Genomic DNA, 25200 nt, shown 5'->3' with positions numbered 1-25200 from the left:
GATTGCTACCAGTTTGGGAAGAGGAACGATTCCTACGTTTGGAAAGTGATGAACATATTTGCAGTCTATATACACCTTTTTGGATATCCACATAAAAAGTCATAAAGGAAATTGAATAATTGGTCTTTTGTATTGTTCATATGAACCAAGAGATGTGGAAAATAATACAGATTTTTTTTGTTAAGCTAATGCAATTTTGAATTCTCTGCTTTTCTTCCAGCTCAAGCACATAAAGGACAATAAAGTAAAATCTGTTCCATTTAGTCAGTTGTTAAAAACCTGTAATATCCGAACCATCACAATCATTAACATTCTGCTGTGGTAAGTATTGGAGTCGAGCAAAATACACAGAAACACACACAAAAAAAATCTGGTTTTAAGGACTTTGTGAGTATGTCCTGGAACTGCTTAGTCTCTCGATATTTTCCCACAGATCTGATTGAATTGGTGGTCAGTTTTGCTGAATCAAGTATTTTCCAAATATTCACACTTTGATCCAGCCAAGTATTTGTTAATTTTCTGTGCAAGACACTTAATGGCATGTGGTAATGACAGAGGTGCATCATCTCAAATGAGACATTAAAGAAACCTCTATTGATTGTCTCAGAAGAATATTAATGTGCCAAATTGCTAACATTTTAAAATGCTGACCACCAGGAGAAGTAAGAGAAGTAAACAAGCAGTGTAACGTTCCCTGTGGTCATTTCCTTCAGTAACACATTGCTTGGATACGGTTGGCAGTGGGGGAGGGGATGCAGATGGGCAGGATTCCAGGATGGCGTGTTGACTCGCTGGTGCCAAGATCAAGTACGCTTCGCTGTAGATACTGAACATTCAGAGAGCGAAGTGTGTGCAGCCAGAATTCACCATCTATACTGTACCAGTGGCAGATAGGAGAAGGGATGAAGTCCTGTTAAGTGACTTTAGAGAGCCAGATAGAAAGTTAAAAAGCAATACTTCCCGGGTGGTATTCTCAGGATTACTACCCATGCCATGTGCCAGTGAGGTTAGAAGTAGAAATATATTACAGTTCAGTACAGAGATGGTGCTAGAGGTGGGCTTCAGATTTATGGATCATTGAGCAGTCATCCAGGGCAGGTGGAAGCAAGCAAGATGGTTTGCACCTTAGCTGGAGGGGAACCAGAATTCTCACCAGGAAGTTTGCTAGGTATTAAACCAAAGTGGCAAGGGTTTGAGAATCACAGCAACAGGGCAACAGGTGGTAAGGTTTTGGATGAGAAAGGTGCTGCAACAAATAAGACTGAAAGGAAAGAGAGGAAGGAAGAAGCTGATAAATGGTGGGACTGATGAGCTGAAATGTGTTTAATTCAATGCTAGGAATATTATGGGTGATGAGGAAGAATTTAGAGCCTGGATCAGTACATAAAACCACAAACTTGTTGCCATACAGAGACTTGGTTACATGAGGGAGAGGACTGGCAGCTCAATATCCTTGGATTTTGTTTCTTTAGGTGTAAAAGAGGTGGAGGGGTTGCACTACTCATGAGGGAGAGTGTGATAGCAGTGCTTGTTAGACTCAGATTCAGCAACTCCACCTCGCTTTACAATCAGTGTCAACACTACCTGGAGCCGCTGTAGGTAGGCAGATGGCTTTTCACCAGTGTTCTGTTCTGTGTTCAATTATTTGGTGAATAATTCATCACCATCTTCCATGGTAGCAAAAGTGAATCTAGGAGTTATACCTAAATAGCAGGTGAAACTCCAGGGATTATTGACTTGATGATGTCAGAAGCTAGTGGAAGAGTATTTTCTCATATTTTCCCATATTTTCCATGTTCTATGAAGATCAGACACACTTGGCTCTTACAAAAGCAGTTCAACACTAGCACACCAAATCTCATAATCCACCTCATTAGGTGGACGAGAGGTTCTACCAGAAAATGTTTGGAGCCTTGCTGGTGGACGGCCTTGAGCCATCTAGTCATTACTGTGCACAATATGCTCCACTACGACTCTTTGAATATCTGAAGGGTGGGGTTTAGATCACTGGAAGTGAGGAATGGGTTCATGGCAACTCCATTAGTTTATTTTACAGGGACTGAGTTATTCTGCATAGCAGCTAGAGCTGTTTCTGTCCGGTTAGTATCAGAGGAGTCTGCTCTGAATTGAAGAGATCTGGTCTTGTTACATACGTCTTCAGCAGTTTGAACTGTGACTGTTGCCCTTCTCTCAATCGTAAGGGTTTCTCTGATCGGGGTTAACATCTGTCTCAGGATTTCATCATAATCTTTCCCACTGCACATCGCTAAGGTTTTCAACTCACCAAGGTAAGCTTGAGTGGTGTCTTTTCCAACTTTCTGAGTGTAAACTCTGGCTAAAGTAAGTACATGGTAGGAAACTTACTGGTCACCACTTGCCAGTTGAATACACAGGAGGAACAGCTTTTCCTCTTCTGCCATCCAATTCCTAAATGGACATTGAACCCGTAAACACTACCTCACATTTTTTTAATATTATTTCTGTTTTGCGCTATTTTTAATCTAACTATTTAATATACATATATATGCTTACTGTAATTGATTTACTTATTTATTTTTTCTATATTATTATATATTGCACTGTATTGCTGCTGAATTAACAAATTTTATGACATATGTGGGTGATAATAAACCTGATTCTGATTCTCATCTTAAAAATGTTTGATTCTTACATTTTCAGTGTTCTGCTGAAAGGTTATCAAGATGAAATGTTCCTGTTTTCCCTCAACAATAGCTGTCTGACTTGCTGAGGCCAGCATTTTCTGTTTGTATTTCAGCTATCTAGCATCTGTAGTTGTATTTTCTCCCCAAAACTGATGTAAATAGAAGGAGATGAATGGAAAAAGAAGAGGAAGAAATTATTTTTTAACTTTGGCTCTCCCGTTTTATTTCATCTGGTCTTGTTGAATTGAATAACTCTTCTTTTGTCAGCCACCTAAGGTTATTAATATCACCCACAGAAAGACTACTTTCTTGTGGGGTAGATAATAGTCGGTAATTTTTCATCAGGAAAACTGAGGAGTTTACAACATGATAATATTCAGTACAATATATTTTACTGTCCAGTTAAGAAACTTTTATTTAAGTCTATCTGCTTTACTGCTCTGACTGTGTAGTTAAGCACAGCTGTAACACTATATACAAGTTTGCTGATGACACTGCTTTTGTGGGCTGTATCTAAGATGGTGATGAATCATCAGACAGGAGGGAGGTTAAAAATGTTGCTGACTGCTGTAACAACAACCTCTCACTCAATGTCAATAAGATCAAGGAACTGATGTAGACGTCAGGAGAGGAAAACCAGAGGTCCATGTACTCATTGGAGGATCAGAGGTGGAGAGGGTCAGTAGATTTAAATTCCTGGCTGTCACTATCTCAGTGGAGCTGTCCTGGGCCCATCACATAAATATTATTGCAGAGAAAGCACGACAGCACCTTTACTTCCTTAGGAGTCTGTGGAGACTTGCATGTCATCAGAATCCTTCACAAACTTCTATAGGTGTGCGTGGAAAGTGTATTGACTTGGTATGGGAACACCAATGCCTTTGAGTGGAAAATCCAACAAAAGGTAGTGGATTCGGCCCAGTACATTACAGTTAAAACCCTCCCAACCATTGAAACGTTACTGTAGAAAAGCAGCATCCATCGTCAAAGATCCTCAGCACCCAAATCATGCTCTTTTCTCACTGCTGCCATCAGGTAGAAGGTACTGGTGCCTGAGACTCTCACCACTAGGTTCAAGAATAGGTACTACTTCTCAACCGTCAAGCTCTTGAACAAAAGGGGATAACTACACTCATTCTTTTTCTGGTATTCCCACAGTCAATGATCTCACTTGAAGGACTCTTTATCTTGTTATTTCATGTTCTCATTTTTATAGCTATAACTTATATTTGCGTCTGCGCAGTACCTTGTTCCTTGGATCCTGTTTACAGTTCTTATTCAACTGGTTTGCGAGGTATACCCAGAGGGAAAAGAATCCCAGGGCTGCATGTGATGGCATGTAAAGACTCTGATAATACATATTACTGTATTTTAAACATTGAACTTTGTAACTAAAATAATGCTGCAAAAGCCACACATCAGCAACGTCTCTGGACAACATGAAATCAAATGAAAGAAATTCTAAGAAATAAACTAGGGAGAACATAAGAATTTGCTTTATAAGAGTATTTAAAATTGTTTTTACAGGATGATTATATCAATGGGATACTATGGTCTGTCATTGAACATACCCAATCTCCATGGTGATGACTATCTGAATTGTTTCCTCTTTGCTGCTTCAGAGATTCCAGCTAACATAGCAACATGGCTTCTCTTCAGGAAATATCCACGCAAGTTCAGCCTTCCAGTCATTCTTTTTCTTAGTGCAAGTATCCTGCTCTTCATTCATCTGATCCCATCACGTAAGTTTTACACTGCTTCTATATTGATCCTATTGTGATATTTGCTAACAAGAATTATAAAGCAGTATTCCATGATCAATTGAAATATACAGGAGCTGTAATTCTGAGTGGTTTTGGTATGCAGGCAGAGTATGCCAACAACTCTGAAATTCTTCACATTCTTTACATCAACTAACTTCACTGATTTTAACAGTGGTATGATTTTGAGATGTTGGACCAAATTTCACCTTTTACCCTTAAAATATGACCTCTAGTTCTAGTTTCACCCAACTGCAGTAAAAATGCCTGTTTTACCCCTCTATACCCTTCATAATTTTGTATACCTAAATGGCAATTAAGAATATGCGATAGGGTTGAAAAAACTTCTCTCTAGAATTTCTCTAGACTGGGACAGGCCCAGTACATATGAATATGGGAAACCTTAGCCCCTTTACAGTTATCACAAACAGGACTAATGTCAGGGTAAAACCACGATAATTTAGTTTTAGCCATATGAACCCTGTGTACAACCTTAAACTGCAAAAGGCGGTGGTGAGCACATAGAGAGGGTGAGTTGACTGACTGAAAAATTGAATCCCAAACTACATCAGATAAGGAGATATTTAGATCATGTTCCCAGGCAGTTCTAATTTTATTGAAGGGGGCACACCTCAAGATCACTAACTTATCCCGAACAGCAGATATTAAACCTTTACCGAATGGATTGATACAAAGAAACAAGTCCAGAACATTTTTCTCAGGCATCTTAGGAAAGTTCGATATTAAAGGGTTAAAGAAATGTCTAATTTGAAGATATCTAAAGAAATGAGTATTAGATACAGTAAACTTTACAGACAGTTGTTGAAAAGTTGCAAAACGATTATCTATGAAAAGGTCTTCAAAGCGCCTAATACCCTTTCTATACCAATCATAAAATGTTGAATCCCGCATAGAAGGTAGGAAAAGATGATTGTGTAAAATAGGGCTAGAGAGAGAAAAACCATGAAGACCATTAAATTTTCTAAACTGAGCCCATATTCTTAAAGTATGTCTGACAAGACAATGAACAACAAGTCTAGGCAAATGACAAGGAAGTGCGGAACCGAGAAGTGCAGAAATAGAAAAATCCTTAGTAGAGTTCAACTCTATTGCTACCCATTTTGGGCAGTCAGACTTATTTTGGAAGAAAGACCAAAAGACAGGACAATGAATATTAGCTGCCCAATAACATAAACAAAAATTAGGCAAGGCCATACCACCTTCCTTTTTAGATTTTTGAAGGTGAGCTTTATTAAGATGAGGGTGTTTACCCTTCCATAGATAGGACTAAATAATAGAATCTAACCCATCAAAAAAAGCTTTGGAGATAAGAATTAGTAAAGACTGAAATAGATACAAAAATTTAGGAAGGGTATACATTTTAATAACATTAATCTGACCTACAAGAGACATGGACAAGGGTGACAACTGTGTCAAACTCTGTCTTGTAGAGTTTAGAAGATTGGTAAAATTTTCTCAAAAAAGATTCTTAAAGTTCCTTGTTGCTGTAATACCAAGATAAGTGAATTGATTGTTAACTACTTTAAAAGGGAGGTCATGGAATACTAAAGCTTGTGCTTCTCTATTAATTGGAAAGATTTCACTCTTATGTAAATTAAGTTTATAACCAGAAAGCTGACTAAATTTATTAAGAAGTGAAAACATTAAGGGTAAGGAGGTAGTCGGGTTTGATATAAAAACTAAAAGATCGTCAGCATAAAGGGAAACTTTATGCTCAACACCTCCCCTCCAAATCCCTGTCAATTCAGCACAGCTACGAAACGCAATGGCAAGTGGCTCTATAGCTAAATCGAAGAGAATCTAACCCTCTGGTTGCTCTTTTTGGCACATTGGGTGAAGTAGATATGCACTTGAGTCCGACTAAACGTCAAATATTACCTTCTGCCTCTCTTTTGGCTAGACGGTTGGTTCTTTACAGGTGGAAAGATGCTGCCCCATCCACTCACGATCAATGGCTTAGTGATATTATGTCCTGTTTAGACCTTGAAAAGATTCATTATTCACTTCTTAATTCGGACATAAAGTTTCATAAGGTGTGGGGACCTTTTCTTGAATATTTTCATAACTCTTCTTTAGATTAAGTTTATCCTTTTTTTGTAGGCTACAAACCCTTACTTTCAGCTTTTTTTTGTAAGTTATATAGGTTTTTGTTGTGGATTACATTATACTTTTGGTAGTCGGCATTATACTTTCTTTTTTTCTATATATATTTACAGTTCTCTGGGGTTGAATGCTCTGATTAACTTTTTTTTTCTTTTACACGCAGAAATGGTTGGCCTGCTGGATACTAATTTTCCATAATTCTATTTTGGGTGCTTTTTTTATTGTTATGAATTATATATTGGATTTGTTTGTTTTGCGCTGTATAAATTGTAGTTCTGTACTTCTATTGTAGAAATACATTTTTAAAAATTATGAAAATAATAATATTTTTGTACACCTCTGTAAAATATCCCCTCATTCCCAGGGGAAAAATTTCTAACCTATTTAATTTTTCTCTATTTCTCTGGTCCTCAAGTCCAGCAACATTCTTGTAACTTTTTGCTGTACTCTTTCTATCTTATTGATAATCTTTCCTGTAGGCACGTGTTCACCAGAATTGCACATAATACTTCAAATTAGCCTTCACCAATGTCTTATACAACATCAATATAACATGCCAACTCCTGCACTTAGGACTTTAATTTATGAAGGCCATTGTGCCAAAAGCAGTCTTTACGACCCTATCTAGTTATGACACCACCTTCAGGGCATTATGGTTCTGTATTCCCAGAACTCTCTGTTTTACCACACTCCTTAGTTCCCTAGTATTCATGGTGTAGGTCTACCCAGGTTTGTGTCCCAAAGTAGAACTCTACACACTTATCTGCATTAAATTCCACCTGCCATTTTTCAGCCTATTTTTCCAGATGGTCCAGATCCCACTGCAAGCCTTCTTCACTGTCCACTACAATCTCAATCTTGCTGTCATCTGCAAATTTGCTAATCCAGTTCACAGTGGTTAATGACACACTTTATAGTGCCGGCTATCAGATCAGGGTTCAATTTCCACTTCTATCTGTGAAGTGTTTGTACGTTGCAGCTATATAGGACCCTGGTCAGACCCCACTTGGAGTACTGTGCTCAGTTCTGGTTACCTCACTACAGGAAGGATGTGGAAGCCATAGAAAGGGTGCAGAGGAGATTTACAAGGATGTTGCCTGGATTGGGGAGCATGCCTTATGAGAATAGGTTGAGTAAACTCGGCCTTTTCTCCTTGGAGTGACAGAGGATGAGAGGTGACCTGATAGAGGTGTATAAGGTGATGAGAGGCATTGATCGTGTGGATAGTCAGAGGCTTTTTCCCAGGGCTGAAATGGTTGCCACAAGAGGACACAGGTTTAAGGTGCTGGAGAGTAGGTACAAAGGAGATGTCAGGGGTAAGTTTCTTACTCAGAGAGTGGTGAGTGCGTGGAATGGGCTGCCGGCAATGGTGGTGGAGGCGGATACGATAGGGTGTTTTAAGAGACTTTTAGATAGATACATGGAGCTTAGTAAAATAGAGGGCTATAGGTAGGCCTATTAATTTCTAAGGTAGGGACATGTTCGGCACAACTCTGTGGGGCGAAGGGCCTGTTTTGTGCTGTAGGTTTTCTATGTTTCTATCTTTGTGCCGTGACTGCAAGGCTTTCCACCAGGTGCTTTGGTTTCCTCCCACATTACAAAGAGGTACAGTTAGGGTTTGAGTTGTGGGCATGCTCCATTGGCACCAGAAGTGTAAGCTGCCCTGCACAATTCCCGCTGATTTGATTTGACATAAACTACACATTTCACTTTACATTATTGTAAAGATAAAATAGAGATTGCTGAGCCTCTGGCAATGATCTTTGCATCATCAATGGGGACGGGGGAGGTTCCGGAGGATTGCAGATTTGCAGATGTTGTTCCTTATTCAAGAAAGGGAGTAGAGATAGCCCAGGAAATTATAGACCAATGAGTCCTACGTCAGTGGCTGGTAAGTTGATGGAAAAGATCTTGAGAGGCAGGATTTATGAAAATTTGGAGAGGCATAATATGATTAGGAACATTCAGCATGACTTTTTCAAAGGCAGGTTGTGCCTTACGAGCCTGATTGAATTTTTTGGGGATGTGACCAAACACATTGATGAAGGTAAAGCAGTAGGTGTAGTGTATATGGATTTCAGCAAGGCATTTGATAAGGTACCCCATGCAAGGCTTATTGAGAAGGTAAGGAGGCATGGAATCCAAGGGGTCATTGCTTTGTGGATCCAGAACTGGCTTGCTCACGGAAGACAAAGAGTGGTTGTAGATGGGTCATATTCAGCATGGAGGTCAGTGACCAGTGGTGTGCCTCAGGGATCTGTTCTGGGACCCCTACTCTTCATGATTTTTATAAATGACCTGGATGAGGAAGTGGAGGGATGGGTTAGTAAATTTACTGATGACACAAAGATTGGGGGTGTTGTGGATAGTGTGGAGGTCTGTCAGAGGTTACAGTGGGACATTGATAGTATGCAAAACTGGGCTGAGAAGTGGCAGAGGGAGTTCAACCCAGGTAAGTGTGAGGTGGTTCATTTTGGTAGGTTAAGTATGATGGTAGAATATAGTATTAACGGTAAGACTCTTGGCAGTGTGGAGGATCAGAGGGATCTTGGGGTCCGCGTCCATAGGACACTCAAAGCTGCTGCGCAGGTTAACTCTTGTTAAGAAGGCATACGGTGCATTGGCCTTCATCAACCTTGGGATTGAGTTTAAGTGCCAAGAGATAATGTTACAGCTATATAGGACCCTGGTCAGACCCCACTTGGAGTACTGTGCTCAGTTCTGTTCACCTCACTACAGGAAGGATGTGGAAACTGTAGAAAGGGTGCAGAGTAGACTTACAAGGATGTTGCCTGGATTGGGGAGCATCCCTTATGAGAATAGGTTGAGTGAACTCAGCCTTTTCTCCTTGGAGCAATGGAAGATGATAGGTGATCTGATAGAGGTACATAAGATGATGAGAGGCATTTATCATGTGGATAGTCAGAAGCTTTTTCCCAAGGCTGAAATCGCTAACATGAGAGGGCACAGTTTTAAGGTGCTTGGAAGTAGGTACAGAGGAGATGTCAGGGGTAAGCTTTTTACATAGAGAGTGGTGGTGCGTGGAATGGGCTGCTGGTGAAGGTGGTGAGGCGGATACAATAAGGTCTTTTGAGAGACTCCTGCAGAGGTACATGGAGCTTAGAAAAATAAAAGGTTAAGGGTAACCTTAGGTAATTTCTAAGTAAGTGCATGTTCGGCACAGCATTGCAGGCCAAAGGACCTGTGTTGTGCTGTAGGTTTTTTTATGTTTCTAGTATCATCCAGACCATTGACATAAATGACAAGCAACAGCAAACCTAGCACCAATCCATGTCAGATTCACAGGCTTCCCGTCAGAGAGGACTACTACACTCTCCGGCTACTCCTGCAAACCCAACTTTGAAGGCAAAACACACAAAATACTGGAGGAACTCAACAGGTCAGGCAGCATCTACGGAAATAAATAAACAGGGTATGTTTCAAGCCCAGACCCTTCATCAGGACTGAACATCTTCCCCACCTTCTTGCTCTGAATTGTCATCTTTTTCCCATTCCTGATGAAGGGTCTTCTTGTCTCAAAACATTGACTGTTTATTCATTTTCATAGATGCTGCCTGACCTGTTGAGTTCCTCCAGCATTTTGTGTTTTGCTTTGGGTTTCCAGCATCTGCAGATTTTTTCATGTCTGTGAACCCAATTTCGAATTTAATTTATTACCTCATCCTGAATGCCAAATGACTGAACCTTTTTGACCAGACTTACATGTAGGACTTTATCAAAAGCCTAGATAAAGTCCAGGTAGACAATATCCACTGATTTTTCTTCATCAACCTTCTAGTAACTTCCTTAAAAAAACTTCACAATATCGGTTAGGCATGGCCACCCATGCACAAAGGTACAGCAGGTTGAAAATCCCTGATCAGGCCCCCTACCTATACAGTCCCTTAGAATATCTTCTGATAATTTAGCCACTTATGTCATTGGGCTCACCTTATTCTTAGAGCCTTTCTTGAACAATGGAATGATATAAGTAATCTTGCAGTCCTCCAGCATCTTGGCTAAAGATGTTTTAAATTTCTTTACCAAGGCCCCTGCAATCTCTGCACTAGTCAAACTGTATTTTTACTAAAGCTTCTTTCTTCATTTACTGATTCGTTTGGTTCCATAGTATTTCCTGCAGTTTTATTGTGTCTTCTTTTGTAATGGCAGACACAATATTTGTGGAATTTCCCTGCTCGGTCCTTATTACCCTTTGGAGAATCTCCTGCCTCTGTCGTTAAGGAGCCATATTAACATTTGCTGGACCTGTCTATAATACATATCTTTAGTATCTCCTACCTCTTCATTCCACCTTCGGCATTTGGGCTTTCTACCCCAAAGCTCCCGCTACTGAGTTTATTCAGTAAACTGTTTGTCCTTCGACTATTTTTTTTACCTTTATGACCTTCTTTAAAACTATCTTCTTTGACTATTTGTTTTCCTAATAATATGGAATTATACAACACAGAGACAAATTATTTTTTCCCACCATGACCAACTGATTATACAGACATCATATTGAACTTGCATCTAAAAACTGACAATTCAAGGGTTTATCCAAATACTTGGATGCTACAGAGTCGTAAAGCCCAGGAGTATTTACCTCCTCAACTCATGAAGGCATTCTTTCCCAGATTTGAAACTCAAATCTCCTTAATATACTTAGAAAAAGCGCGTCAGTCAGTGATACTGTATGCTTCCTCTTTGTTCTCCTAATTTCTGTTTTAAGTTCCTCTATACCAATACTGGCTGTACTCTTGAAGCAATTAACCATTATTGTTTCTTAATATATTTATCTGGCTCATAATATCCCTGGGTAGCCAGGTTCCGTGGAACTGCTGTCCGTACCTATCACCCTTTTAGGAACATGATCCTCCTAAATTCTCATTAATTTACTTTTGAATGACTCCCACTTACTGATGAAAACTTATCTGCAAACTACTGCTCCAGCTTTTGACTTACAATATTAAAATGGCTTTCCTCCAATTTTGACCTTAATTTCCAGTCCATACATTCCCCTTTCAATATCTAACTTGAGACCCATAAAGCAGAAATTACTATCTCTAACATGCTCAATTCTCCCTCACCAGCTCAGTGTCTGTTTTTCTGTCTGCCTCTCTTTATCAAATTAGAACTGCTTTATCTCTTGTAAAATGTTATAAAGTTTGTTTTTGCAATTATTATTGTTGTTGAAGAAGAAAGCTGTTTTTATTTACTGCACCTCATTTATGTTGGACCGAAATGTTTAGCAGTAATTTTGGAAATACATTTTATAATGTGTATCTTCAGCACAGGATCTCAGTTACCAGAAATACATATCTAGAGCTTTTTATTCTTTCCAATAATTTTAATATCAGAGGAAAGACACCAGAGCGTCTCAATGTTTGCTAACATTGGAACGTGTTAACTCATTCACCCATGTTTCCAACATGTGGACAGATCTATACAGCCAGTCACTTGCAAACCAGAGCATCTTATATCCAGTCCACAACTATTTCTGTTTGTTCCAGATTTTTTATCACTTGCTACAGTGCTGGTGTTAATTGGAAAATTGGGAAATACATGTGCCTTTTCCATGGTTTTTGTCTACACCGCTGAACTGTATCCAACTCCAGTGAGAAACACAGGCATTGGAGTGAGTGCAATGGCATCCAGGCTCGGCAGTGTCATTTCACCTTACATTATTTTGCTTGGTAAGGTAACAATCAATCATCACTAATTAATCAATACTATATAGACTTTTGACGCTATCCCAATATATAAGTAATTTATATAATAATTTTGTAAAGCCATTTTCTTTGCAGCAGAATTAAAGACTTCCTTTTATTTAAAATTTCATGGCCTGAATGAGTCTAATAATGAACTTCAGAGCAACAATGAGTATGAGATGTGACAGTCCCACTTTAACTTGCTGAGTTTTTTTGATGCATTTCTGTTCCACATTTCTGATCTTTGGTACGATGAGGAAGAGAGTAGGCAATTCTGGAGTACAAATACGTTCCTTTGTTTAACCAACATGGCTATTTATATGACTAGGCAGACTACAATCATGGAAGTTTTCTGCCCTGCCTAGTTGGCTGTCTGCTGCAAATTAGATGGGGAACATTCAAAATCGATTGGTAAGCTTGAGCTCTTCCATGGTCAGAGAGCACCAAATGAATTAAAGGCACAGCCAGGAAGAGTACTGATCTAATCTGCCTTCCATGTTAAGAAAGCATTGCTTATTTGTGAGTTGCTTGATCTAATTGCGATTAGATTATCAATATAAAATGGGGGATTTCAGAGTGATTCTCAAAGTCAATACTTTTAATTCTGCGTTCTCGTATATCTGTTGTGTAATGCACACAGGAACGAAGCACATAGAGGTGCCATTCCCAGGTGTTATTCATTTAAATGTGAGAAGCCAATGCCATCCATGTGTAAGGAAACAGGGTTTTCGTACACATGAGTGGACTGAGGCATTGACTGAGTATGTCACAGATCGGTGCAGGTACACAAGTCAGTCTATTATATTTAATTATTCTACCTCCTTCAGCCCTCCTAACTGCTTTACACAAACTCCACTCTTCCCTTAGCACATGATCTTCACCCAGCTTGATTGGAACCCATTGCCACCAATCATATACAAACCCCATTTCCAGAAAAGTTGGGATATTTTCCAAAATGCAATAAAAACAAAAATCTGTGATATGTTAATTCACGTGAACCTTTATTTAACTGACAAAAGTACAAAGAAAAGATTTTCAATAGTTTTACTGACCAACTTAATTGTATTTTGTAAACATACACAAATTTAGAATTTGATGGCTGCAACACACTCAACAAAAGTTGGGACAGAGGCATGTTTACCATTGTGTTACAACACCTTTTCTTTTAATAACACTTTTTAATCGTTTTGGAACTGAGGATACTAATTGTAGTAGATTTGCAATTGGAAATTCTGTCTATTTTTGCTTGATATAAGACTTCAGCTGCTCAACAGTCCATGGTCTCCGTTGTCTGATTCTCCTCTTCATGATGCGCCGTACATTTTCAATAGGAGATAGATCTGGACTGGCAGCAGGACAGTCAAGCACACGCACTCTGTGTCTACAAAGCCACGCTGTTGAAACCCGTGCAGAATGTGGTCTGGCATTGTCCTGCTGAAATAAGCATGGACATCCCGGGAAGAGACGTCGCCTTGACGGCAACATATGTCTCTCTAAAATCCTAATATACACCTCAGATGCAATGGTACCTTCACATACATGAAACTCACCCATTCCATGGGCACTGATGCACCCCCATACCATCACAGATGCTGGCTTTTGCACCTTTCGCTGATAACAATCTGGATGGTCGTTTTCATCTTTGGTACAGAGAACTCGACGCCCGTTTTTTCCGAAAACTAGCTGAAATGTGGACTCATCTGACTACAGCACACGGTTCCACAGTCCTTCGGTCCATCTGAGATGAGCTCGGGCCCAGAGAACTCGCCGGCGTTTCTGCATAGAGTTGATGTATGGCTTCCTCCTTGCGTAATACAGTTTCAAGTTGCATTTCTGGATGCAGCGACGGACTGTGTTGAGTGACAATGGTTTTCCGGAGTACTCCCGAGCCCAGGTGGCTATAATTGTCACAGTAGCGTGACGGTTTCTTAGGCAGTGCCGCCTGAGGGCTCGAAGATCACGCGCATTCAACAGTGGTTTCCGACCTTGCCCTTTATGCACTGAGATGTCTCTGAATTCTCTGAATCTTTTCACAATATTAGGTACTGTAGATGTTGAAAGACCTAAATTCTCTGCAATCTTGCGTTGAGAAATGTTCCTTTTGAACTGACTAACAATTCTCTCACGAATTTTGGCACAAAGGGGTGAGCCACGACCAATCCTTGCTTGCAAAGACCGAGCCTTGGATGGACGCTACTTTTATACCCAGTCATGATACCTCACCTGCTACCAATTAGCCTGTTTAATGTAAACAACAGGAATTCTGCAGATGCTGGAAATTCAAGCAACACCCATCAAAGTTGCTGGTGAACGCAGCAGGCCAGGCAGCATCTGTAGGAAGAGGTGCAGTGGACTTTTCAGGCCGAGACCCTTCGTCAGGTCCTGACGAAGGGTCTCGGCCTGAAGCATCGACTGCACCTCTTCCTACAGATGCTGCCTGGCCTGCTGCGTTCACCAGCAACTTTGATGTGTGTAGCCTGCTTAATGTGGAGTCTTCCAAACCAGTGTTACTTGAATATTCTGTGCACTTTTCAATCTTATTTTAACTCTGTCCCAACTTTTGTTAAGTGTGTTGCAGCCATCAAATTCTAAATTTGTGTACGTTTACAAAATACAATTAAGTTGGTCAGTAAAACTATTGAAAATCTTTTCTTTGTACTTTTGTCAGTTAAATAAAGGTTCACGTGAATTAACATATCACAGATTTTTATTTTTTTTTGCATTTTGGAAAATATCCCAACTTTTCTGGAAATGGGGTTTGTACATCCCATCCACCAAACCCCAGTCATCACTGACAGCTGACTACTTTCCAATTCCTTCCTCAATTAGAGATTGAAACAAATAATTTTCTTATTCAAAGTGCTAATTTCAAAATAAAAAGATCAGAACTAAAGGTAAGGTGGGATAAGATAAAACTTTATTTATCCCGAAAGGAATTATTGTTGCAAGGTTGTTCAGTCAGAATTATAAACTTTAAAATACAAAATTTAAGCATTGAAATATGAAAAAATACAAAATGTGCATTAAAAAGTAATAGTGCGAAATACAGAATACATTCAACATATTCCCTCAATCTTCTGTGTTCTAGGGAATAAAGTCCAAACCTATTCAAGCTTTTCCTATAACCTGGGTCCTCAAGTCCCAGCAACATCCTTGTAAATTTACTCTGCACTCTTTCAAACTTGCTTACATCTTTCCTGTAGGTATGTGACCAAAACTGCTCATAATATTCCAAATTGGGCCTCACCAATGTCTTATACAATTTCAGCATGACATCCTAACTCCTGTTCTCAATATATTGATTTCTGAAGGCCAATGTGCCAAAAGCTTGCTTTACGATCCTATCTACTTATGACACAACTTTCAAGGAATTAGGGATTGAAATTTCTAGATCCGTCTGTTCTACTGCACCCCTTAGTGCTCTACAGCTCACTGTGTAAAACCTACCCTGGTTGGTCCTCCCAAAGAGCACCACCTCAAACTTGTCAGCATTAAATTCCATCTGTTATTTTCAGCCCGTTTTTCCCGCTAGTCCGGATCCTGTGACAAGCTACACGCACAGTCTTGAAAAAGTTCATTTTATTACCAAGTATATGCAGAATACAACTCTCCTCCAGATAGCCATGAAGTAGAGAAAAGCCATGGTGGTTGTTGAATGAAAAGACATCAACTACCACCCACATGAAAAAGAAACAAAAACTCGCAATCTCCAAAACCAATTCCTCCCTCACACAAAGCTAACAGATCACCCTCCGGAAAACAACTGCTAGAATATCAAATCCCAAACACCCAAACCTCTCCCTCACAAAAATCTAATATATTGCCCACAAGCACATCAAACCCACAAACCCCAAACTCCCAACCTGTCATTTGCACCAAAAAAGAAAGTACAGAAAACTAAAGGGGACCAATATAAACTACAGTCCACACCAATAATCACATAAATCTCAGAACTTTGAAAACATCCTCTGTCAGCATCGAGGAGAGCGACTGCTCAAGTTCAGTCCTTCTGTGGATAGTGACACATCTCATCTCCTCACTGACAAGGGCAGCCAAATCAGGGACATTGTGGAAACAAAACATTTTGGATATGACTTGGATATACATGTAGAGGAAATAATTTGAGTGCATTTTGGCCTCAGTTATATGAAGTCCCCATGCTTGTTATATTCAGTTGCTGAGTTTCACTTTAAAGTGAATGTGCACTTTGTTTTTCCAGATGCTTATCAAGGGAATCTGTCACTTATTGTGATCGGGGTGTTAACAATGTTTGCAGCAATTGCAGTTTTGTTTCTGCCCGAAACATTTAATGTTCCTCTCCCAGATACTATGGACCAAATACAAAAAATCTATTGGTAAGTATTATAGTCCTTATGGTTTACTCACTTAATACAAAGTATTGTGCCTTAAATGGTAGTGACTCTAATGTAGAATGTGCGTCAGGTTTGTTTATGGAGAAGATTAAAAGATAGAATTCTTTTTGTTAAACAGTCATGGAAAACCAGGGGGAGGGGAGTTGATTATGAAATATGGTGCTTCCGGTACCTTTCATTTCTGATCTTAAGCAACTGCAGAGTTTTGGGGTGCTGCCACAGCACAGCTAATAGAGCTGATGCTTTCCTGCTCTATTGTTCTGGATTTGATCATTATCTCTGGCTCTGTCTATGTGGTGTTTGCACGTTCTCCCACTGGCCTCATTAGTTTCCTTCGAACACCCAAATGTACATGGTAGGTTCATTGGCCACTATAGACTGTCCCTAGTATATAGATGAGTGTTGGAGCCAAAGTGATTCTACAAGTCTGTCCAGTAAGAAGTTCTAGAATATACAGAAGTGACATCAAAGTAATAGAAGACAATTTTCACATAATGGGTGTTAGTAACTTGGACAAGAACTTGTAGGTAGTATAATTAGCTTGAATCAGATGTCCTTTTCTATCTTAGTGATCACAGAATTTACACAGAAGCCTATGTGAGTAAAGAGAGCACATAACATAGGTCATGTACACTATAGACACAGTGTGATGATGATGGAGGGGGAGGATGAATGGAGCAGTGGATAGGGTCCTAATCATGCAGTCCAGCTATTTCTTGAAAGCTGCTGAGCATCTCAAATGTTGGAGAAGTTGGCAAGTACCTGGGCAAGAATGGAATATGCACTCTGTAGCCACTTTTTTTAGGTACACCTACTCATAAGTGCAAATATCTAACCAGCCAATCATGTGGCAGTAACTCAATGCATAAGAGCATGCAGACATGTCAACAGGTACAGTTATTGTTCAGGCCAAGCATCAGAATGGGGTAGAAATGTAGTACTTCTGATGCAGATATCAGAAGATGGACTTTCACCATCAGATCTCTTGTACCAACAGTATAGTTTTTATGAAAATATTGAGGGAGTTTTCAAAAGTGCCAGTAAATATCAAGAATATTTATTTGCCCTTTCTTGTTGGAGATGGCCATTGCGTGGTATAAAATTTACTTTCCATGTGCCATCCCAAAATTAAATGTTGGCTTATCCTTGCTATAGCAGACATCTGCTGTTTTATTAGTGTGTAGGAAACCATACAATCATTAGTAAATATCCTGAGTTGGATAGGTATATGGACAGGAAAGGAATGGAGGGTTATGGGCTGAGTGCAGGTCGGTGGGTCTAGGTGAGAGTAAGAGTTTGGCACGGACTAGAAGGGCCGAGATGGCCTGTTTCTGTGCTGTAATTGTTATATATGGTTATAATCAAGTAATAATAGGTCATTCATGGAGCAGTTGAAGATCATGGTTACTGGGATAGAGCCTCAGGGAATTTGGCAGTGATGTGATTTACTACATTTATTTATCTCATAAGGTGAGAACCAAAGTGTGATGATCAGTTAAGACAAAGCGTAATATCCAATTGCAAAGAATATACAAAATACAAAATGATGTGAAAAAGTAGCTACTGTGAAGGTTTGGATTAAGTTTAGATTATGCTGTTAGTTGAAGCAGATAGTTATGTGAGGACATCACATAACCAGTTCATTAAATCAATTAAGAAAATTGTGATCAAGAAAACAAACAAAGGAGGGGTTGAAATACCCAAATTGCTATGCTGCTAAATAAAACATTTTTAATAAATATCTGGCAATTAGTATAAGGATGTTCCAAGACTGAGTCAGCAATACATGGAATATCAGAAACTGTAAAAGATGAAACGGCCAATATTAAAACAAAGTGTGTTATTGAAATGACAACAGCCGGTAAATACCTTGTAAGATCAGAAAAAGGCATATTGAAGTGTTGAGTCAGGGGAGAGAGAGCCTGTGAGAGTGGTGGAAACAAATTCAATCAGAGCTTTCTCAAGAACTGAGTTTGCAAAGCTACACGAAAGAGCAGGCGGACAGGTCTCACTGGATTGTGTTCGAAAAATCAGCTTGGATTGATTTGGAGGAATGAATTTTTATGATCCTTTAATTCTACTTGACTAAAGAAAAGTAAAACATAACATATCCCAACAACAATCTGAATGTCACATGATTGAATGTTATCAGGAAAAATTAAGCTTCTCGGACATTGCATACATCAGGTTTGAATGTTATAACTACACCATACATAAAACAGTACCAGATTGTCTCATTCTTTGCTTGTTTAAATATTTTGAGTATCATTCTCTCAAGAAATATATGGGTAACTTGTGTGAACTCCGTGTATACGTAGTAACCCACATGCCAGCAATGTGCGGCATAATAATGCATTGATTAATTTGCATATCCCATGCTGATAAAAACTGGCACTGGAATTTAATGATTTACTACTAAATTCATTTGAAATAATTGACTATATCTGGCCAGTATAACATGGAAATGTTTATATTCAAGTCCGTTCTTTATGATTAATTTTTTATTCAAATATAGGTTCAAAGGTAGAAGATATGTTCACGCTAATTCAAGCAAAAATGAAACAACAGAAAAAAACAGGGTGATCATTCTTGAGGAAGCAGCTTGACACTTTTTTGACCACAGATCTATAGCGGCAGACAAACAACTGAAGATTTCATCACAAATTGGATCATGGATTAGCAGATTCTTCTGCGAAAACATAAAGTGAAAATGAGAAAAATGGGAGTCCTCCCTAAAATGCTCAGGTGCTCTGCAAGCGACGGGTTTTGATGGTTCTTACCAAATTCTAATGAAATATATTTTCTGGAAAATTTTCTGCAAGATATTATGGGAAAAAATGAAATTTCTGGGCTTCTTTGGATCAAATTACCTTATAATCACTTGATTTTTCTTCTTCATAGAGCAATTTATTAAATACAATGAAACAAGCCACAATATCTACCCCGTCCAGTGGTTTCCTTCAGTAATGTTATCTGCTACCAACTCTTGCTATGTTCATCCAGCTTTGCTCCAAACCCTCTGTCAGTAGAATTTCACAGGGCCCGTGTTAAGCTCATTCTTGTTACAATTTAAGTCTAATTCTTTAATATGTAACAAAGAGTTTGCAGAAAATACAAAAACTGCTTTGTATTTAACAGAAAGGAAGAAAAGAAGAAATTTTTGCCTAGAAATGGGTTACGGACCTGACCATGTGATTGACTTTCAGTGGGAGAACAGTTGGGCAATAGTGATATCAACTCCTTACATGTTAAAGATAAGCATGGACCTAGTGGGAGAGTATTAAACTGGCGAAGAGCAATTCACAAAAATATTAGGCATAAATTTGGAAAAGTTCATTGGAAATAGCTGTTTTTGGCCAAGTCCAGATCTGACATGTAGAGGGTGCTTAAAGACCAACTGCACAGAGCATAGGGCAGGTATTTTCCAGATTAAATGAAGTCGAGAGAGGTGGTGAACTTAGTCAAGAGTGAAAATGAAGCATTTGTAAGGTTTAGGAAGCTAAATTAAACTAGAGCTCTTGAGGATTACAAAGAAGCCAGAAAAGATCTCAATGAGGGAATAATGAAAGCCAAGATGGATCATGAAAAGCCCTTGGTAGGTAGGATTAAAGAGAATCTCAAGGCATTCTATACATCAAGAGCAAGAGGATAACTAGGGAAGGATAGCTCATTCAAGGATAAAGGACTGAATACCTTAACAAACATCCTTGTGGCCTCTCTAGCCAGAGGTAAAGTCCAAGAGGACTGAAGAGTAGCTAAATTTGTTCAGTTATTTAAGAGGGAAAATGGGCGCATGACTGGAAGTCTTAGACTGGTGAGTTTCATGTCAGTGGTGGGGATGTTGACCGTTCGTCAACAGAAGTATGTTCAGAAGCTTACCACACAACAATTAATTAATCAAAGTTCGCACTTTATTGACTCTACACAAGTAACCGCATAACTATGTTGATCCCAGGCCAACAACTTAAAACATGAATTTTACTGATTCCTTTGTACCAATACTCACTCAGGCCACTTTTCCAATTTATAACACTGAAACAGGAGATCTCTGTCCGCCAGACGATCAACCCTTTCTTCTCCCAGCCCCTGGCATGGGGGTTCTTCCTTACAATGGTGGGACTCTGGAGAGAGCTATTGCTATCTTGTATCCGAAAACCTCTGCTGTTATATCCATTCCATACCAATTCAAGTGTTTCCTTTCAGTTTTATCGGCTGTGGCTCATTAGACTGACCTTTAACACCTTATTGGCTGTGGTCCAAGTCAGCATCCATTTGTTGCCACTCTTCCACAAGTGACAACTGACAACCGGTAACATATGGCTGTTTGTTTAAAATCAGTTACAAAAGCAGCAACCAGTTTGAATTAATCAGGGCAGACACAGATCCCAAAAGTCACAAACCCACATGTTATATCTAACCATAGAGTACCTCACAAATAACTTATTTGGAAATGATCTCTAATCCAGCAGGTTACCTGCAGCATCATTGTCTACCTTTAAACACTGCTCAAGCCAGGCTACTTGAGTTCACAAAATAGAGGACAGGACTGTTTCACAAAATAACAGCCTCTGTTCCCTCGACCTCATAGCAAGAACAAAGACAACTGACTTGAATGCTACCACTGTCCTTGACCCGTTCAAGTTTGGCATTTTCTTCCATATTTTATATCCACCACAGCTAACAGGGAAGTTACTGGAGAGGAATCTGAAGGAAAGATTAGAGTGTAATGCCTTGGTTAAGATTTTTACTGCTATGCTGTAGCGATTTCATTTCAGCAGTTCTGTAAAAGCAGTGTGGTCTACTTTTAAAATGTTTTGGATTTCAGCTAAAAGACAAGGGGCTATGATGTTCAATTTAGGAATTCTGTATCAGCCAATCAGGTTGGCAGAATCAGGAGAAAGTTTGAGAGAGCGGGGCGGAGAGAGATTTGTGATGGACATTGTGGTTCATGAATCTTGTTTTGGTGGGAGCTGCAGAGAGCATAGGAAGGAGGATGGCTGAGGATGCAGTGGGAGCAGCATCTCTGTTGCACAAAGTGCATTGTGCAGATGAATGGCTCCAAGGAGGAGGGGCCAATACTCCTGATAAGAGCACTCATTTGTTCGAGGTGGATTTTGAGCGAAGTTCGGAACATGGTGTGTGATTTCATGCAAACCGTGGGTCCAACACGTGAGTGAAAAGACAACTAACTTCTTGCCAACTGACAATTGTGTATGGGCAGCATCTACGTACCATTTACTCAAATTGAGGTTTCTTTAATCAGAACATCATGACATTCCCTGTTTGGTTCAACCCCAAATCATACCCACCCTTGACGCCCATTATTTATGAAAGGCGGTCTTCTCACCCACTGAGTGCATGGCTGTTAACGATATTGCATGGTGGGAGATCAAATATGGAGAGACAGTACACTGTGAATAGCAAGGCCCGTAACAGCCTTGATGTGCAGAGGGACCTGGGGGTCCAAGTCCATAGCTCCCATAAAGTGGTTACACAGGTTCATAGGGTGGTAAAGAAGGCATGTGGCATGGCTGTATTTATTAGTCAGGATTGAGTTCAAGAGTTGAGAAGTTACAGCTTTCTATACATCTTTGTATTATATTTAATTCTAGTAGGAAGGGTGTGAAGGATTTGGATAAGTTACAAAGAGGTTTAGCTAAATGCTTCCTTTTTTAGAGAACATGCCATAGGGAGAGGTTGGACAAACTTGTGTTGTTTTCTCTGGAACAGCAGATTAGACATGTGAACACAGACAGAGTCGACAGGGTTGGAATGTCTGATACCAGTGAATATGCATTTAAGGTGAGAGAGGATAAGTTCAAAGGAGAGGTGTGCTACAATTTTTTAAGGAGTGGCGAGTGCTTTGCTGTGAGGTTAATATAACAGAGGTGTTTGAAAAGCTCTTACATCCTATTGTTGCATGAATGTGCAGGAAATGGAAGAATATGGGCATTGATTAGGCAAAAGAGATTAGTTCAGTGAGACATTTGATTACCAATTTAATTAGTTTGACACAACATTGCCTATTCCTGTGCTGTGCTCTTCCATGTTCTAGTAGATGAATGTCAAAGTCAAAGAACATTTGTTATCAAAGTATGTATAAATTACACAATGTTGAGATTCATCTGCTTACAGGCAGCCACAAAGCAAGAAACCCAAAAGAACCCAATTTTTAAAAAAGACCAATTTTAAAAAATGCACAGAAAAAGAGGAAAAACACACAGATCATGCAAATAATTAGAGCAAGCAACTGCATTCTGTACATATAAGTCATCTGATCTGTTGAGGAAAAACAGAGGAAAATAGAATTCTGTCCAGAGCAGAGTAACATAATATATTCGGGGAGTTACAGCAGAGCACAAGACAACCGACAATAAATGGAAGGTTATCAAGTGAAATAGAGAAACTTGAAGTATACATCCAGAGAATTTTAAGTTGGTTAAAAAAGTAAAATAGGATATTTTCCTTTATTAGTCAAATTATTGTTCCCTCCCCCTCCCCTCTTCTTCATTTCCCCATTCTCTTACCTCTTCTCCTCATCTAACTATCTCCTCTACTGGTGCCCCTCTTCCTTTGCTTTCTCCGATGATCCACTCTCCACTTCTATCAGATTCTTTCTTCTTTAGCCCTTTGGCTTTTCCATTTATCACCTTCCAGCTTTTTACTTCATCCCACCCACCTGGCTTCACCTATCACCTTCTAGCACGTCCTCTTTCCCCACCCCCCCGCCAATCTGGCATCCGAAATGTCAACCATTTATTCATTTCCTTAGATGCTGTGTGACCTGCAGAATTCCTCCAGCATTTCGTGTGTGATGTTCTTAATACAGATCATGTTTCTGGCTGATTTACATTAGATCACTAATTCTGTTTCTCTATCTGCCAATGCTAATTGATCTGCTGAGTATTTCCAGCATTTACCATTCAGTTTTGATACATTGTGCTGATGACAATATTTGAAATAATTTCCGATTTTAATCCCATAACCCAGTTTTTTCTTCAGGTAGATGTACATTCAACTTCGGAGCTTGGATTCCATTCTTTTAACAGGAAGTACATTTCATATCCTGCTCCTTATTGTCTAACAAAACTCCTCAATGATTTAGAATACAGACATTAATCCCCCTTATGGTATATAACCGTGACATGATTCCAGATTCCCCAGAGACTGACAAAATGTTCTCTTGGACCGAAATGCAGAAATTGCCAGGGCCCTAGCAGAGATATTTAAAACATCCTTAGCAACAGAAGAGGTACCAGAGGATTGGTGGATAGCCAATGTTGTTCCACTGTTTAAAAAAGCTCTGAACAGAAACCAGGAAATTATAAGCTAGTGTGTCTTACACAGTGAACAGTAGGGCACTGATGAGTGTGATCTGGGCATACAGGTCCATAATTCTTTCAAAGTGGTGTCACAGGTAGATAGGAAAGAAACTTCTTAGCACATTGGCTTTCATAAATCATTGTAATGAGAACAGAAGATGGAATGTTATGTTGAAGTTGTATAAGATGGTGAGTCCTAATGTGGGGTACTGTGCGCGGTTTTGGTCACCTATCTACAGGAAAGATGTAAACAAGCTTGAATGAGTGCAGAGAAAATTTGCAAGGATGTTGCCAGGTCTGGAGGACCTAAGTTATAAGGAAAGATTGAATAGATTAGGACTATATTCTTCAGAATGTAGAAGATTGAGAGGACATTTGATAAACGTATATAAAATTAAGAGGGGTATAGTTATGGTAAATGCAAGCAGACATTTTCCACTGAGGTTGGGTGGGACTACAACCGGAAGTCATGGGTTAAAGGTAAAAGGTGAGAAGTTTAAGGGGAACATGAGGGGAAACTTCTTCACTCAGAGAGTTGTGAGTGTGGAATGAGCTGCCAGCACAAGTGGTGCATTCAAGCTCTATCTCAAGGTTTAAGAGAAGTCTAGATAGGTATATGGATAATAAGTGTATGGAGTGCTGTGGTGCTGGTGCAGGTCGATGGGAGTAGGCAGTTTAAGTGATTTCAGCATGGACTAGATGGGCCGATGGGCCTGTTTCTGGGCTGTACTTCTCTCTGACTCTGACTCAAATGAATGATGCTAGAACATGACTTAGTAGCTGAGGCTTGGGCTGTGATTAATAAAGTATTTGGGTGCTTTCTTTGTTTTGAATTTAATAATGCCATTTAAAAACAAGAGCTTCATTTGCACTTTGATATCTACTTTTCAATGAAGTACCGCAGGATTTAAAATCTTATGATTTTGCATCGATGGAACTTTCATCCTATCAAATCAGTGACCATAGACTGTAATTCTTTTTATATTGTGTTGTACAGTTTATCACTTCAGAACTAATAAAATTAAATTAAAATTCAATTATTTATTTTATTAAATTGGTTGCTTTCTCAACTCATTTCAGTTGCTGACACAGTACATGTCCTTCTGATGTATTCTAACCTGCTCATTACTTACATTATGGCCAAATCATGAACTTCAACTGCAAATTTTAAGATTTTATTCAGATTCAGATTTATTTATCATATGGACATTGAAATATACAGTGAAATGTGTAATTTGTGTTTAAAAACC

General features: G+C 39.3%; 1 protein-coding gene across 1 annotated transcript in view; it reads left to right on the top strand.

Moving 5' to 3' along the window:
• Nucleotides 1–24987, top strand: part of LOC140200518 (organic cation/carnitine transporter 2-like) — an 81256-nt gene extending 56269 nt beyond the window's left edge. Inside the window, exons 6-10 of the mRNA XM_072263979.1 lie at nucleotides 221–321; nucleotides 4191–4405; nucleotides 12058–12240; nucleotides 16475–16610; nucleotides 19144–24987. Coding sequence (XP_072120080.1) covers nucleotides 221–321; nucleotides 4191–4405; nucleotides 12058–12240; nucleotides 16475–16610; nucleotides 19144–19234 — 726 coding nt within the window. The 3' untranslated portion in view covers nucleotides 19235–24987. The remainder of the gene's footprint in view (nucleotides 1–220; nucleotides 322–4190; nucleotides 4406–12057; nucleotides 12241–16474; nucleotides 16611–19143) is intronic.
• The last annotated feature ends 213 nt before the right edge of the window (nucleotides 24988–25200 follow it).

The sequence above is a fragment of the Mobula birostris genome, chromosome 7 (assembly GCF_030028105.1).
Source record: "Mobula birostris isolate sMobBir1 chromosome 7, sMobBir1.hap1, whole genome shotgun sequence".
Lineage (NCBI taxonomy): Eukaryota > Metazoa > Chordata > Chondrichthyes > Myliobatiformes > Myliobatidae > Mobula > Mobula birostris.
This window is presented reverse-complemented; position numbering and strand designations above follow the sequence as displayed.